This window comes from Vombatus ursinus, unplaced genomic scaffold (genome assembly GCF_900497805.2).
Source record: "Vombatus ursinus unplaced genomic scaffold, bare-nosed wombat genome assembly UNPS02014779.1, whole genome shotgun sequence".
NCBI classification, from domain to species: Eukaryota; Metazoa; Chordata; class Mammalia; order Diprotodontia; family Vombatidae; genus Vombatus; species Vombatus ursinus.
The window spans coordinates 56,200,478-56,218,146 of NW_020954557.1; the positions used below are offsets into that span (position 1 = coordinate 56,200,478).

The following is a 17,669-nucleotide window of genomic DNA, read 5'->3' on the forward strand; positions in this document are numbered from 1 at the left end:
AGCACACAGTTATCACTTAATAAATGTTTATTGATTGATTCTGTAAGAATTTATTAAACACCCCTATATTCCAGTCACTGTGCTAAGCCCTGGAGATACAAGGACAGGAACAAAAATAGTATCTGCCCTCAAGGAGCTTCCATTTGACTGGGGGAGGGAGGAGAATATTGGGAGAAACATGAACACAGATATAAAGTAAATACCTAGCAATTGGTGGGTTGGGGTGGGAGGGCATTAGTGATTGGAGCACTCAAGGTAGTCATTGGGTAGGAGGAAGCATTTGAGCTTGAAGGAAGTCAGGGATTCTGAAAGGCAGAGGTGAGGATGAAGTGAATTCTGGGTGTCAGGGACAGCCTATTCAAAGATGGGGATAGGGGAGCTAGAATGGCATGTTTGGAGAATAGCAAGTAGGCTAATTTGGCTGAAATGTAGAGTATGTGAATAATAATGTGCAATAATCCTAGAAATGTAGGCTGGAGCCAGATTCTGAAGGGCTTTAATGCCAAATAGAGCAGTTCCTCTTTCATTCTAGAGGTGAAGTGGAACCCCTGGAGATTTTTGCTGAAGGGTGACATGTTCAGAGCCATGCATTAGGATTATTGAGTTGGCAGCTGTGCTACCCTTACCTGAACTGTGATGGTGGCTTTGTGAGTGGAGAGAATAGGACACATGTAGATATAGGGGTCATAGGTATAGAGATAATACCTGAACCCATGGGAGCTGATGCAGTCACCCAGAGAGTATAGGGAAAGAAAAGAAAAGGGCCCAGAACAGAGCCCTGAGGCACACCCCAGAGAAGAGAGAAGAGAAGGGATTAAGGGTATAGTGCCTACTATGTGCCAGACACTATGCTAAATGCTTTACAATTATCTAATTTGATCCTCACAACAACCCTGGGAGGTAGGCGCTATTATTATCCCCACTTTACAATTAAGAAAACTGAGGTAGAGGTTAAATGACCTACCCAACCTCACATAGCTAGTAAGTGTCTGAGGCGGTATTTGAGCTCAGGTCGTCCTGTCTCCAGTCCCAGCGCCTGGTCTGCTATGTCACGTTGCTGCCCAGGAGAAGGGGACATGGATGAGCATCTAGCAAAGGAAACTGGGAAGGAGCTACCCAGAGAGTAGGAGGACAGCAAGCAAAGAACAGTGTCACAAAAACCCAGAGAGGAGAGACTATTGAAAAAGGAAGGGGTGAGCAACAGTGTCAAAACTGCAACAAGGTTAAGAAGGATTAGGCCTAAGAAGAATGCTTAACACTTAAGAGGTCAGAGGTCATTGCTGAGGTCCCACATCACAACTATACAACTGGCAAAGATGACAAAAGAGGACAGTGATAAATGCTGGAGGGGATGTGGGAAAACAGGCACATTAGTACACTGTTGGTTGAGCCGTGAAACCGGTCTGCCATTCTTGAAATCAGTTTGGAACAATGTCCAGAAAGTTGCCAAACTCTGCATACCCTTTGATCCAGCTATGCTAGACCTACACTCCAAAGAAATCAAATATATTTATAGAAGCTCTTTTCATAGTAGTTCCGAAGTGGAAACTAAGGGGTTGTCTTCCTATTGGGGAATGCTTCAACAAATTGTGGTATGTGAACAGAACAGAATGTTATTGTGCCATAACAAATGATGAAACGGACAATTTATGAACTGATGCAGAACAAAATGATCAGAAACCAGAAAACAATCTATGTAATTATAGAGAAAAATGATTTTAGACTTTAAAACTCTGATTGACACAATGATCAACCCAAGTCCAAAAAAAAAAAATGAAGATGAAACATACCACTCACCTCCTGACAGAAGTGATGAACTTAAATTATAGAAAGAGATAACATTTTTGGAGAGTGGTTAATAGGAGAATTTGTTTTACCAAACTATTTAGTATATATTGAAGGATTTGGTTTTTTTTTTTTTTTTGTTTTGAATTTGTTCAACTGGGGAAGGTGGTTAATGAGAGAGAAAGATACATTAAAAATGTTAGTTACTTGAAAAATAAAAATAAAAAAAATTTAAACAATAGAAAAAACAGTTTTAGATCTAAAGCAAGAATGCAATGGGATGAAGAGTTAGAGGAGAAAGTAGAGACAACATGTATAGACAGCTTTTCTTTGAAAGGGAGGAGAGATAAAGTACCTGTCTTCACTGAACAATCAGCAGTTTAATTGCTTAATAGATTCCAGGAGCTATGCTCAGAGCTGAAAATACAAAGCCACTGCCTAAGGAAGTTTACATGCTGAGGGGGAAATGACACCCACACCTACGGTGTGCAGATAATGCATATAAAAGGAATACCATGGAATTCTGGGAGGGAGTGCACTAACAGCTGGAAGGGCCAGAAAAGGCTTCATGTTTGTGGTGGCACAAGCTGAGTCTTGAAAAAAACAAAACAAAACAAGATTTTGAAGAGGTGGTGATTAAAAAGAGAGAGAGAGAGAGAGAGAGAAAGGCATTTTAGACACAGGACAGTTGGTGCAAAGGCATGGAGATAGGAAATGGTGTCATGTGTTGAAAAGTAAAGTAGGACAGTATGACTAGAGCTCAGTGCTAGGAAGGAAATAATGTATAAGAAGACAGGAAAGGTAAGAAAGGGTCAGGATATAATGAGATTTTTTTTTTCTAAATGTCAAAGAGTAGAGTTTATATTTGATTCTGGAAGCAATATGGAGCCACCAGAGTTTATTAAACAGTGGCAGGATACTCAGATTTGCATTTTGGGGGGTTTTCCCATATTTTTTATAATATTTTATTTCCCCCTCAATTACATATTAAAACAATTTTTAACTTTTTAAAAAAAGCTTTGAGTTCCAAATTCTATCCCTCCCTACCCTCCCTTCTCCCTGAGACTGCAAGCAATTCAATATAGTTAATGCATATGCAATCATGTAAAACATTTCCATAATAGTCATTTTGTAGAAGACTCTAATAACAAAAAATAAAGGAAGAAAGAAAACAGAGATGATCACATGCTTCAGTCAGCATTCAGATAGTTTCAGTTCTTTCTCTGGAGGTGGATAGAATGCTTCATTGTGATTTGGGATTGTCATTGCATTTTGGGAAAATCACTTTGTGACTATATGGAAGATAGATTAGAGTGGGGAGAAACGTAAGTCAGGGAAAGGAGCTAGGAGGCTATTGCAATAATCTAAGTGAAAAGAAATGCAAACTAGGATGGTGGCTATGTGGAGAGGAGAGGAGAGGACTCATGAAAGAAGTGTAGAAAGAGAAATGACAAGATTTGGCAAATGGTTGGATATGTAGGGTGAGTGAGAGTGAGGAGCTGAGGATTGCACCACAGGTGCAAACTAGGGGCCTGGGAGAATGGTGGTACCCTTGATAGTAATAGGAAAATTCAGAAGCATAGTAGATTTGGGGTGTGTGGAGTGGGATATGAGTTCTGCTTTGGACGTGTTGAGTTCAAGACATCTACGGAACATCTAGTTCGAAAAATCTCTTATGTAAGAGGAGATCTATTCTGATGAGACAAAGTAGGATTGGATATGGTGAAATTGAAGATTAGAGGAAGATGGTGATCATAGTGGATCAGTTATCTGAGAAAGATTGTATGGGATGGAATAAAAAGAATAAGTAGTGAGGCTGGGATTCACGTGGAGAAGGGTCACCTCTTTATCAGAGACTAGAGCAAAGGGAGAAAATGAGAAACAATGTCAAGGGGGTTCTATATGCAGAACAAGGGAGTAGAGAGAGTTCATGAACAGCCTCTTTCTCAGCAAAATATGAAGAGAGGTTCTTTGCTGAGAGAAAGGGCGAAGAAAAAATGTGTGGGAAGTTTGAGCAAAGAAACAAAGGTTTGGAACAATCACAGTGAGGATTGCATCTCAGCTCTAAGGCCTTACCAAATAGAACGGAGAGCATATATTTGTGATGGCCTTCTGGCACCATTCAGCAGCATGCATGTAGGAGCCGAGAAGGCAGATAGATGGTGAGGGTTGTGTAGTGTTGCGGTTTTGTAAGGGAAACAACATTCTAGAGTGGAAAGAGAATTCAAGGGACTCAGGTTCAATTTCTGACTCAGATTGTGTGTGACCTTGGTCAAGTCACTTCAGGCTCTGTTTTCTCATCTAGAGAATGAGGGGATGAGACTAAATGACTTAAGATTCCTTCCAGTTCTAAACCCCTAACTCTATGAAAACACAATGGCGATCAAACTAAGGAGGTAAGGGATATAAATGAATCATTATGTTTTAAGTCCCTTAAGGGCATCAGCTATGTCTTTTTTTAGGTTAGTGTCCCCAGCACCTGGCCATGCAAGTTAATAGTGGGCATTTAATAAATAAATAAATAAAATTAAATTGATTTAAGTTGAACTCTCCCTTCCAAGTATTGGATGAGATCTTTTTCGCTTATGAAACTTGGTGAATTACAGCCTGATCCAATAAAATATGCATATCACATCTCTTGAAAGTTAAAGAGAGCTGATAAGAATTTTATAGAAAAATTCTCTGCTAATATGCATATTGTTTAAGTATATTAGAACAACATAAATACACAAATGTGAAAATACTGTGCTTATCAGTTGTCACAGATTAGCTCCAAAACTCAGATTTGAAGGCTCCCTTATGATTGCATGGGAAAACCTATACATCTCACTGAGAGATTTTAAATATGGCACTTTGCAATTCCCAGAGGTACCTCTTGTTAGTAGCTCTGAGGAGAGTGTGGGATAGAGTTGTCAAGTAGGAGAATTTTATGGGCAGATGTACCAATGAGAGGAAGATGCTATTTAGTGGGAAAAAGCAAGGCATAAAATGAAATGGGAAAAATACCTATGAGTACTTCTTAATCTAGAAATTATTTTTAAAATTGCTTTTATATTTAATTTTTATCTGTTGATTTTTTTTGTTGAAATTTAGTTAGGAAACCAGAGATCATAAAAACTATCTGGAAATAAAAGTGAAAAATGACTTAATCTCTCAAAACTATGTGTAATTAAAAAAACTTTCATAGTAAAGTGAAAATTACACGATTTCCGTACAAACATTTAAGTTGATTGACTTCATTTATTCATTCAACAAGAAATTATTAAGTGCCTATTATATACAAGTCACTTGGCCCAAGTCCTAGAGTTATAAAGGCAAAACTAAAGCAGTCTCTGCCCTCAAGGACCTTGGATTCTACCAGGGAAGTGGTACATGCAGATCTTAGAAGATTTTGACTATTGATTCTGATTCTTCAACAATACTGTTTTGTAACCCTTGGAGAGAAATACGAAAAGGGGGGGATATTTCGAGGGATGGTGAAAGGATTTTTCAGAGTCATTTTTTTTTTTGAGAACCAAAAGGGGAAAATCAGAGTGCTTAAAGTAATGCTAATAAATCCTTTCATCTGCTATTCATATGAGCCCTCATTCTTTTACTAAAACTAGCTTAATGCTAATAAAAGGCAAAGTTGATTTCTAACCTCAATTCCTCCTTCTAGTAGGAATTTGAAATCAACCTGTCTTCTTACTTATCAGTGAAAAGCAAATGAAATTTCATTTTGGTGATTTTAAATTGGATTTTTATTATATTTTCATGGTTGATCAGTATATTACTAGACTTGACTAATATCTTGCAAAATATATTATGTATAGAATCCAGTAAGTTCCAGACAATCTTTTTGGTAGATAAGATAATGATATCAAATCCAGTTCTTCTTTTGAGGCAAAACTTGCACAGATGGAAAAGGGTGCCCATTCCCAGTGCCATGATGGCATTAGATCTTCTCTATTTCCCTGTGGTGGGTGCGTTCTATGTTGCACTTACAAAAAAACCACTATTTCGTAGTGATAGTCAATGTTTGTTTCCCCATCCAGCAGCTACTTGCCCATGGTGGTGAATTTTTTTTTTTAATGTAGTTGGCCAGAAACTCTTACCTTATCTTTGCAGTTATCTCCTTTGGGTGTGCCTTCACCACTCACACTGAACTGTATGTACTGTGTATTGTAGAGGTGTGCAGTTAAAAATACGTTTACGCTTGGAAATATTTTAAAAATATTTTAAAATGTTTTCCTTTGCAGAATCAGACACAAGTTTGGCAGAAGGAAGTGTCAGCTGCTTAGATGAAAGTCTTGGACATAACAGCAACATGGGCAGTGTTTCAGGCACCATGGGAAGTGATTCAGGTACCGCATAACTGTTGTGTAAACCTTAAAAAGTGTGAAATAAGACAACATATAGTAAGAAGAGTGGGGGCTGCTGCTTATACCCTACTTAGTGTATTTATGGAAGTGAAACAATTCTTTTTCACTGTGAGGTCGTTTTGGAACTTTGCCATATACCTTCTTTTGAAGTGTAACCTACAAAAGTCTTTCAGAACTAAATAATCTAATTTAGATTCAGAACCTGTCTTTTTGGTCTGGCACATTCTAAATTCCATAGAGTCATGGCTATTTTATTTATGAAATCTGTTATAATTTAATTTAATGCTTTTGGATGCTGTATTCATTTTTGTACATGTGCCCAAATGCCCAGGGGCATATTTTTAATCCAAGAATTAATAAAGAATTGGCTAATGAGAGTTAAAATGTATGTGGTTTTGTAGATAATAATATAATAAAAATCCATATTCAAAAAGGATGTATAGAAAGAAAAAAGAAGTTCATTTCTTTATAAATATTGCTGGAAAAGAAACAAGAATTACAAATGATTTGGTCAGTTGGTGTAGGGGAAAAACTTTTAAAGGCTTGTGTGAAGACCACTGGTAAAATTTATCCACTGTTCCTATTTTGGAGTTAGGAAAGTGGCCACATTAGAGATGAAATATTCCAGTCCTTTTCGATTCTATAGCCTAGTGATAGAGAAACAGAATAAAAAAATCTGTGTATATTTGGGAGTTCCTTGCCAAGCATTCAAAAGAATCCCATAAATACAAAACTGGAGGGATTTTTAGAGAAATCACAGAAATATTGGATTGAAGAGGCAACATTCAGAATCATCCCAGAAAGATAATTGTACATCGTTCTTAAAGATATCAGGAGGAGATTCATACTCTCTTTTGGTCATGTTTCATTCCTCATAGTACTGCCTCTAAAATCACAATAGGAGAAATTGTTATTTTGAATATCAAACTATGTATAATAATTTAAAATCATCTTTATTTTCAATTAAAAAGAATTTAGTTCAGTATTTTTTATTTAATATTTACTATGTACCTTTCCCTGTGGAAGGAGGTATGGTGGTGAAATAAACTTGGAGTTGAGAAGAAAGCAAATCCTGGCTTTGGCACATACCTATATGACTTGGGCAAGTAGCACCGTCAATTTTGTTATCTATAAAATGGGATGACATCAGGGGTAGTGTGGCTTCAATCATTTAAAGTATGACTTAAATATAAGTTATTATTAAGCAATAATGCTCACATTATTAGATAAAAGAGTACTATTGTAGAAGGAGATCTGGCCCTAGAATCAAGAAAAGCTGGGTTGGAATCTCACCTCTGACACATACTGGCTCTGATCCTGGGCAAGTTGCCTAGGGTCTTAGTGCTCTGGTCAACTCTCTGACACCGTAAGTTGAAGAGAAGGTGCCAACCTACATTGGTAAATGGAATTTCCACACCTGAGAGTTCTCTATACCAAAGAAATTGCATAGAAATTAGGTATTTAATCACATATTTTGAGTACCTACCATCAGAAATTGAGGTTGGTACTTCCCAGATTACCCTGCTAATAAATGTCAAAGTGCTAAAAGAGAGAGAAAGAAAAAAAGATTGTTTCAGGAAGTTGGGAAGATTGCTTCTATTGGAAAGGATTTCAAGGAAAATAGTATCATCAAGTGAAATAGTGATATGGGGAGTAGATCTCAGGAAGCTTCCTGGAGGACTAAATAAGGAAAGAAAGGACATAATACAGGGTATTCCAAAAGTCTGTGCAGATTTCAACTATTTAAGCTATGTAAACAGCACTATGATTTTTGGGACCCCCTGTATATTAGAGTATGAGGATATCTAGGTCAGTTAAGTTGTTAACAAGGGTAGAGAAAGTAGGTCATTGGCAGGTTGAATGGGTACATTTACTAGGGATAACAGTGGAAACAATTTGTTTTAGAAGGAGTAATGTAGAACTAACTAGCTCAGGATTTCATGGACCTCTATAAACTTTTCTCACTAGGTAGTAGGCCTGGCATGATGGTTTAATGAAGAAAATAATTTAAGATCTTACCAAATGCTATTCATGTTAAATAACAAGCCTAATTTACAGCTAGATTTCACAGTGAAGTATAGTAAGTACCTTCATGGACTGTGATTCTCATTAGACTTTTGATTCTTAGCCTTATTATTATTTATCTAAGTAAGGATTCTTCAACAACATTCATTCATTCATTCAAGAAATATTTACTATGCATTTATAGTATTCAAGGTAGTCTCCTAGATGACTTAGAGATATTAAGAAGTGTTTGATGGATTTTTTTTTGTTCTGAAATGCAAGATTTGTTAAATCCAATCAGAAACATAAAATGCAAATTAGTCAGCTAACAATCATTTATTAAATAACTACTATATGCAGGCACTATGCTAAGTACTGGCGATACAAAGAAAGGCAAAAACAGTCCCTGCTCTAAAGAAGTTCACAGTCAAATTGTGGGGATGGGGAAAGAATAACCTGCAAATTCTTAACATTTGCTATTTTTCCCTTTACTTCAGACATAAATTGGGGTTTAATTTTTAGCCATGACAATAAAGCTACATTTTTGTCTTTATTTAGATAATGACGTCATAGATTTAAAATGAGAAGGAACTTTAGAAATAATTAATCACATTCCCAGCCTACCTTATTTTTCAAGCAAGTTTCTTTGGTGACGTACTTTATTTGCTTTGGTTCATCTTTAGAGTTCCTATTTGTTATATGTTGCACCCTGCTCGTACATATCATATGCCCCTCCGTTGACTATTAGGTGACACTAGTTTTTAATTAATTCCTAAGAGACTCTAGTGTTCCATGACCCATAGCCAAACAACAACCCTGGTAAAATATTGCTTTTAAAAAGATGGGTCTTTATTTTGGGGAGAAGTTTGAGGTTATGAAAAGAACTTTGCAGTTTACTGAAAGCATACTATCCCATTCTCCTCTTACTTAATTCTGGACTTAACTATTATTCATCCACTTCACTATTTGTCCAAAATATTTGCACTTACGGATAACCTCTGTAGTCCATCTAACTGCATGTCATCATCTGGGCAATAGATATTCGTCATCCACTTGACTTTTTCTGCGCAAAGAATCAGGCTAAAACTCTTCAGTTATTATGAGTCTTTACAGTTTACCAGGGCTTGATGCAAAAAGCAGTATAATCTGAAAACAGGAGTATTTGGGGGAACTCATTGTCCAGAAGAAATCTCTCTTCAACTTGGACTCTGGACTGCATCTCCTTCATGACAGGGGCAAACACATTTGGCAGGCATAAATCTCTTTGTTTTATCATAGCTTGATATTTTACAATCAAAGAGTCATCAAACAAGGTAATCTCTGTTATACCTCTCAGGAAATCTTGAATAATTTTAATGTAACAATGGAAAACGCTTTGTTAGAAGATAGCCTTTAAGACAGGGTTTTTCTGTATGGAATAAAATGCCTTTTTAATGATAAAAATGGCATACTGAGATCTTGTATCTTAGGCATCATCCAGTCAATCGTATAATGATAAATATATGGCATATAATGGAATATTGTATGCGATATATCTGTCCCCTCCTAATACCCACATTGAGGAGGCCCTTGATATATTTCCAGAAAAGTTATATATAGATTAGAAAATAGTTTGTTATAAAAAAGTAGACATTTAGTACAATAATAATTGTTCTCTTGGTTGCCTTTTTTGGTACTAATATGATCTAAGATTTTTGTTTATGCTTTTTAGCATCTTCCCCTCTTTCAGATACCTAGGGAAGCAATCCCTCAATATCATCACAATTGTATTGCCTCAAGTAGGCTTCTCTTCTAAGAATACTGGTCTAATCCAACTGTTTTTCACATGCTTGTGGGGGTTTCTCTACCATTTCTTTCATTTGTATCATTTCTACCTCCTCTTCAAGCACATCAGGGACCATGATGTTAGACACTAGATTTGTTGGCTGACTTGTTCTTGATGGTTAAAAAGAAGGTTTGTTATAAAAATCTTCACAGATCTTTTCCATTTTTCTTCTGTTGTTGTCATTACATTTTCATCCTTAAATTTCCTTGGATAACTTTTTTTAGTTGGATCTGTTTCCAAGTTTTCTTCAAATTGGTTTTACCCTTTGTTGTTTTTCTCCATTTTATTAGGTAATAATGCTCATAATCTGTCATCTTTCTTTGTGAGATTTTATGAACAAATTTATATTATAAACCCATATACCCTATGGCAGCCATATTTTCTGCTTGAGAAGTGAAATGTTTGATGATTATAAAGATACTTTTTAGGCCTTTTTGGTTTTGTTTTGGTTTTTTTTTTTTTTTGGCAACTGTATTCAGATACCATATAATTGTCTGTGTCTATATCCTTCTCTCCATATCCCATCCCATTTGAATAGTTCTGCACTGATTTGTTTCAGTTATACACCATATCTTTTTTCTGATTTTTATTCTTCTAATTTGTTCTAATTTTGATATTTCTTTTAACAATTTGGTGTTTGGTACACACAGTTGATTCAGTAATGGTTCCATATCAATTATCTTCAGTTTATTAAAATATAATCATTTTTTCAATGTTAATTGATTCTTTCTATGTCTAGTGCCTACTGATTCTCTCTTTGAAGAAGATACGCAGGCATATGGCTTCTCCAAGTATTAGACTTCTTTAATTCCTTGTTTTTTTCCTGTATTTTCCAATATATTTTACATCATCCTTGTTTGTTCTCATCTTTGTATTGAAGTTGTTGAGCACCGGATTATATATTGATATAATTTAAAGCATCTTATTAAACTTTTTCTTACAATCTTATTACTTCTTCATCTTTCAAAGCAAATGTTGGTGAATTAAAAAAAGCTTTTCATAAGCAGGCAAGCTAGATGACACAGAGGATAGAGTACTATTCTTAGGGTCGAGAAGACCTGAGTTTAAATTTTACTTACGAGCAAGTCAGTTAACTTCTCTAGACCTCAGTTTCTTCATTTGTAATATAGGATAATAATAGCACCTATTGTGTGGGTTGTTGTAAGGATCAAATGAGATATTTGTAAAGTTCTTTATAAACCTTGAAGCATACATAAATTTAGCTATTATTGTTGTTATTATATGCTCATCAATATGAGATGACTACAAGTTATGTGAAATATTTCTTGTTGTATTTGAGCACAGAGTAAAGTCAGCTATGTCAATTCTTTTATTTGCCTGTCCAAGAAGAAAGTATAAGCCATTTTTCCTTTTGGCTGCCACTTTTTTTCTTCTGGTTTAATTTATGGCAAGAATATAAAGATAACGCAATTTAGTTCCTTCAGTCATATGCTGGCACACCCTGAGAGAGAATTCTCATTGTCCCTTCATCTTCGCCAAAAGTGCCGGCCCTCTTGACCCATTCTCTATGCATGCCTAGCTAGGAGCAAGCATATCACATTTAGAATACCAACATAGTGGAAAAAAATTTAGATAGTATCGAAATAATGTTATTCTAAGCCACCTATCCTATCCCCCTCTCCTGACATTGGCACCATCACTACAAGAAGCAAAAGGTTAGCCACATAGCACTGAGGTTTATTTTTGTTTCATAGGTTTCATAGGCCAAAAAATTTCATCACCAAATGGCAGACTTACTGGTGATGGGCCTCTTGATACTTAGCTAGAATGGGTCTTGAAAAGTGGACTCAATCTGTTGCTGGGACTATACTCAAAGTCTTTCTAACATTCTTTGAGGAACCTTTGAGAACCCCAGTTCACACCCTAGATGAGGCATCAGAGTAGGACTTAGTGAGTACCTATTCATATCTATGTGTTTTATACCCCAAAACTGTATAACCAGTTGTTCTTTTGTAAAGGTAAGTTAAAGATTCCTAGTCACACATAATAATTTTTTCTGACTCATTCATATTGAGTTAAAATGATTCTCACAAAATGTTAATATTTTTAGTATTAAATATTTGTTTAATGTGTGGTTATTATTCCCCATAGAATTGTAGATAATGTGTTTCAGCCTGTCCAGCTGGAATGGTGTACTTTTCCATCATTACTTATTTTAGGTGGAGTTATGCTTTTTGGATTTCTAACACATGCAGTGACAGACCTTTTTTCTTCAAGAATAACTCAGCTGTCAAAATCAACTTGAGGCTGAAATTTGCCACATGGTGTGGTTCCAGTCGCATATTATTATTTAAAGGATATTTTATTTTAATTTGGACATTTACAAACTATAGAATTCTTAAAAGTAAGATGATTTTTATGTTTTTGGACTCAATATTTATTGTAGGGAGAGGGTATTTTCAAAATCTTTGCCCATGTAAAATGTCATTTTCATTAATTGATTTCACTTTCCTGAAGGGAATCAAATGAATTTTTTAAAAAACATCCACAATAAAACAAAATTCAAACAGTGATTTTTTTTTTTAAATGGAAACTGGTTAGTAGCTTGGTTAAATGAAAATCAGCTCAGTTCTCTACTTTTAACCACAGAAGGATGCAAACTTTTCCACTGTTGATTATATAGAGAAATTCTTTCTTCCTCACCTAAGGAAATATGATATGCTAAGAATCAAGCTGACCAGTTAGCAATTACTAAGTAAGCAGGGCTTTTCATTTGGGTTTTCTATAAACATTGAATACACCTCTCATGCCTGCCTCCTCTATTTGCAGTTATCCATCAAGTTTCATAGTCTTCAAAGGGACTATAATAAATGGAAGAGTTATATAAAAATCATGAATGACACTTAAACCTGACTACTTGAGCAGTAAAAAAATCCACCTTGATTGGTTTATAGAATTTATAATAAACAATAGGATCATATGATGTTAAAATTAGAAAAGAACCTGAGAAACTGAACAGTTGGGCAAGTCGCATAACTTTCTTTGAAACTGAATTTCATCTATAAAATATGTGGGGTTGAACTCAATGCTCTCCAAGTTTTATTCCTCCAATCATATTCTATATCAAAATGATCTATGCTCCCTTCTGGGAAAGAAGACTTATAAAGTCACTGTGTCTTTCTTTGAATCTTAATATCCACAGATAGGGTAGCATGAGTTGGGTAGGAAGAGTGGAAGACAACAGGAGGAACAATTTTATAAATAAATTTTAAAATACATGTAACTATTTTGATGGAAGCAGCATTTTTTTAATCTGTGCAAAAATGTATGCAGATTGAAATAAAACAAAAGAGAACTGATCTTGTTGATACCTTTTAACAAACTGTCTAGCTCAAACAGCAAATTAGCAAAAGTAAATACACTGATCTTGAAGTTAAACACTGCCTAAAATATATCTTCTCTTACAAATGTACTAGTTCTTATGCAAAAAGTATTTTTAAAAAGTGATGAATGTAGTTAAAATAAGTGAAATGTTAGTATTTTGGTGATCTATAAAGAGTCTTTTTTAAAGAAGTAATGGTGTTCTTGGGTAAGAGTTCACCTTAATGTAAATAATTTAAATGAATTATTAATAATTGTTAACTAACTGCAAAATAAGCATAAAAAGAACTCAAAATATAGCATTTTAAAGTCTGGTGGGCTAGAATGAGAATTTGATGATACTGAAATTAAATGAATCAGACAGATGATCCAATGTTAGTTTAAATGTAATGCATCTGTTTGTATTCATTCATACAGAAGGCAAACTTCCTGCAGGGTTAGTAGATGACTATTACTAAGCACTGTTTGGTGTGAATTTTCCTACCGTTCAAATAGTACTATCAAAATAAGTTAAAATACATTTTGAAATGGAACCATCAGCAACTTTTTTTTTTTTGGAGGCTAATGGATTCTCTTTGGTTTTATTGGAATCATTGGTAGTGGAAAGAGAGAGCTTATTGAATATGTAATGTAATAGTGATAAGTCCTACAATTTCATTTTTCTCTAGAGATTTCATAAAACTTTGGATGGATTTTTGTTTAACTTGGGACAGTATTAACTTCATCTCAATGAGGCTATTTTTTTCTTTGAGAATTAGTACATACATAAATAGATTCAATATTAACAATTGTTAAACTCAGATGGTCTTTAAAACTTTCTAGAGGGAATGATAATGAAATAATTTTTTGACCCAAAGCTCCTTTTTTTTCCATCTCGTAAATGCAAACTGAGAGCAGAAACTCCATCTGTGCGACAGAGCAAGAAAAGGTTTGAATTAGACTGTACACAAAAAGGAATATGGGAGACAAGGCCCATATCTCATTCAATGTTTACTAGTATACCTCATTGACCCTTCTCTTTTTCTCTCCCTCTCTACACCTCCCCAATTTAATTCAGACCAAGATGATGAGAAGAAAAGAGCGTCTCCTGAGCCAGAACTGGTCCTCAGGTCTTACCAAATGGAAGTGGCCAAACCAGCTTTAGAAGGGAAGAATATTATTATATGCCTCCCTACCGGAAGCGGGAAAACAAGAGTAGCTGTTTACATTGCCAAGGACCACTTAGATAAGAAGAAAAAAGCATCAGAGCCTGGAAAAGTTATGGTGCTTGTGAATAAGGTACATAAGTCACATCTAAATATTGGTTTTTCTCTTTTGCTTTGCTATTCTAACACATTTAAGCCTTACAACAGTTGTAACAATAAATCACACAAGAATAGTTTAATTAAAGAGGTACTGTCATTTCCCCCCTCATACCTGAAGTTATAAGTAACAGCTAACTTGTCATCCCCCCAAAATTTCTCTTAATGCCCAAAACTCACATTTTAATGGTTATGACTTATGAATGTTTTCCTTGAGACTACTTAAGGTTAATTTGTGCTGGTAGAAGTTACAATAACATATTAACATTGATGATCCCAATGGAAGAAACAGAAATCTGAAATTTTTTTGGATGGAGGATTAACCCTATGTGCCCTTGAGCGCAATGTGTGTGGAAAAGTAGAAAAATATTATATTGCATATGCAAAGGTTTGGGAATAGAGCATCCTGGCTTACTGAAGGTTCTGATTAACTATAGGTTATATGTGACATGCATGGTTTATCAATTGAGTAATTTTATAATTCAGAAAGCAAAACAGTATATCTTTTATAATATATTAGAGAAAAACATACTTATTTTAACTTTTTTTGCTTGTCTATCAGGTAAATTGGAATTTATTGCATATAGCCTCAAGTGGCTGGACTAAGTTAGAGATACCAAACCTGCAAAACTCCTGAGTGTGGCCCAAACCAGATTAAAATATAATTGGGAAGTGTTTAGCAAAATAAATAAAATTACTTGACAACATAGAGAAAATGTAAATTTATTATTTTCTAAGTCAATATGCAGCCCACAGGGATCTGTTTCTATTTGAGTGTGATATCGTACGACTAGGTAATGGCTAAGGTCCCTCCCAATTCTTAGATTCAATAATAATTCAAAGATTCTCAGTATTCATCATTTTCCATAATACAAACTGGAGATAGTAATTTAATATTGACATTTAATATTTCATTGACTCTGTGATCTCATGGATGTCCACAATGTGGTTTACAACCCATCCAAATCTCATACTCTGTAGTTCTCGTCAGTGCCTTTCTTTCTTCCTTTCATTAAAGGAGTTTTCCAGTGTCCTTCCTCCAGGTCTTTTAGGATTATGTAGTTACCAGGGCAGCACTTCAATCATCCATATGTTATGCCTTTTTCTCATTAAGGGACTGATTCACCTTGTTTTTTTAATCACTTATACCTTGGGTATCTTTTATTCTCCTATGCCTCATTGGTAATTTGTTATAGTAACTTAATGCCACCTGTGTGTATCTCCAGTGCCTTACAATTTTAATTCTTTGGAAATTGTGATCAACAACCATATGATATCACCATATTGTATTCTCAGTAGAATCTTGATGTTAAAAATATGGTACTTTCTGTCAGGGAGACACTTGAGGTCATTAAAAATACTGTTCCATTTCCCAAATGCACAATGTAATTCATTTATATTCCCAATGTAAAATGAAGCATTTTTGTGAGGAACATAATTTTCCTATCCAATCTTTGAGATCATTAAAAAGATATGTCTGTGAAATGTAGCATCAACATTTTCCTTATATAACCTTTTAAATAACTGCTACTGCAATTAAAACTTTAAAATGAGAAATACTTTTCAATGCTAAAGTAAACATATGTGCAAAAAAAATGCAGTAAAAACCGAAGTTTTTATGTCATTTCCATTATGTGGCTCACAATGTATTTTGTACATGTCATCTTTTTATAAGGAGTTCTTTATACAAAGAATCATATGGGCATATGGTTTGATTTTTGTTTTTGGTTTTGTTTTTTTTCTCCCAGTAAGAGTGACATGTTTGTGCTACTCCATTCACAATCTCTCATTTGGTCCTCTTTATGACTAATGACCTATAGGAAGGGCAAGAGGTGCAGTCTGTGGCCTTAAAAAAGATAAAAACTAACTAGAACTTATGCTGTTACTTTGAGATATCTTGGTATTGCTGTGCTACAAATTCCATCAACATGACATTATTGAAAATAAAACTACATTCAATCTAAATTAGACTACATCATTTTCTCTTTTTTAATTTAATTTATTTTTTGTTACCTTTTAAGTTCCACACTATCTTCTTCCCTTCTTCTCCACACCACACTAGAGAAGGCTACCATTTGACACAGATAGATGGACAGATAGGTAAGTAGATAGATAAATAGATGATAGATAGATAGATGGATGGATATAAAACCATACTATGCATATGTCTATTTATCAGTTCTTTCTCTGGAGGTAGATAGCATCTTCTGTCTTGGGTCCTTTTTGGTTGATTTGTCAATTGGGGAATGACTTGTATTCTTATAAATTTGATTTAATTCTCTATATATTTTAGAAATAAGGCCCTTATCAGAGACTGGTTGTAAAAATTCTTTCCCAATTTTCTACCTTCCTTCTAATCTTGGTTGCATTAGCTTTGTTTGTGCAAAAACTTTTCAATTTAATGTAATCAAAGTTATCCATTTTGCTTTTCGTTCTCTATCTCCTGTTTGGTCACGAATCCTCCTGTTCTTCATAAATCTGATATTCCTTTTTCTCTCAGTTTGCTTACAGTATCAGCCTTTATATCTAAATCATGGACCCATTTTGACTTTATTTTGGTATATGGTGTAAGATTTTGATCTATACCTAGTTTCTGCCTTACTCTTTTCCAGTTTTCCCAGTAGTTTTTGTCAAAGAGTGAGTTCTTATCCCAGAAGCTGGAGTCTTGTACAAAATCTTTTTAATTTAATGTAACCAAATTATCATCTTGCATCTCACAATGCTCCCGATCTCTTGTTTACTCACAAATTCTTCTCCTATCCATAAGTCTACTAGTTAATATATTCCATGTTTTTCTAATTTACTTATGGTATTTCCCTTTATACCTAGGTCATGTATCCATTTTGACCTTATCTTGGTAAGTGGTGTAAGAGATTGATCTTTACCCAGTTTCTGCCATAATGCTTTCTAGTTTTCCCAGTAATTCTTACCAAATAGTGAATTTTTGTCTCAAAAGCTTAAATCTTTCTGTCAAACATAAGGTTACTATAATCATTTACTACTGTATATTGTATGTCTACTCTGTTCCACTGATCTACCTTTCTATTTCTT

At 34.8% G+C, this 17,669-nt stretch overlaps 1 protein-coding gene across 2 annotated transcripts in view; it reads left to right on the forward strand.

The window, feature by feature from the left end:
* Positions 1-17,669, forward strand: part of IFIH1 (interferon induced with helicase C domain 1) — a 97,958-nt gene that overhangs the window by 42,555 nt on the left and 37,734 nt on the right. For both annotated transcript variants that reach the window (XM_027866107.1, XM_027866108.1), the window contains 2 exons: positions 6,024-6,128; positions 14,375-14,595. In XM_027866107.1, coding sequence (XP_027721908.1) covers positions 6,024-6,128; positions 14,375-14,595 — 326 coding nt within the window. The remainder of the gene's footprint in view (positions 1-6,023; positions 6,129-14,374; positions 14,596-17,669) is intronic.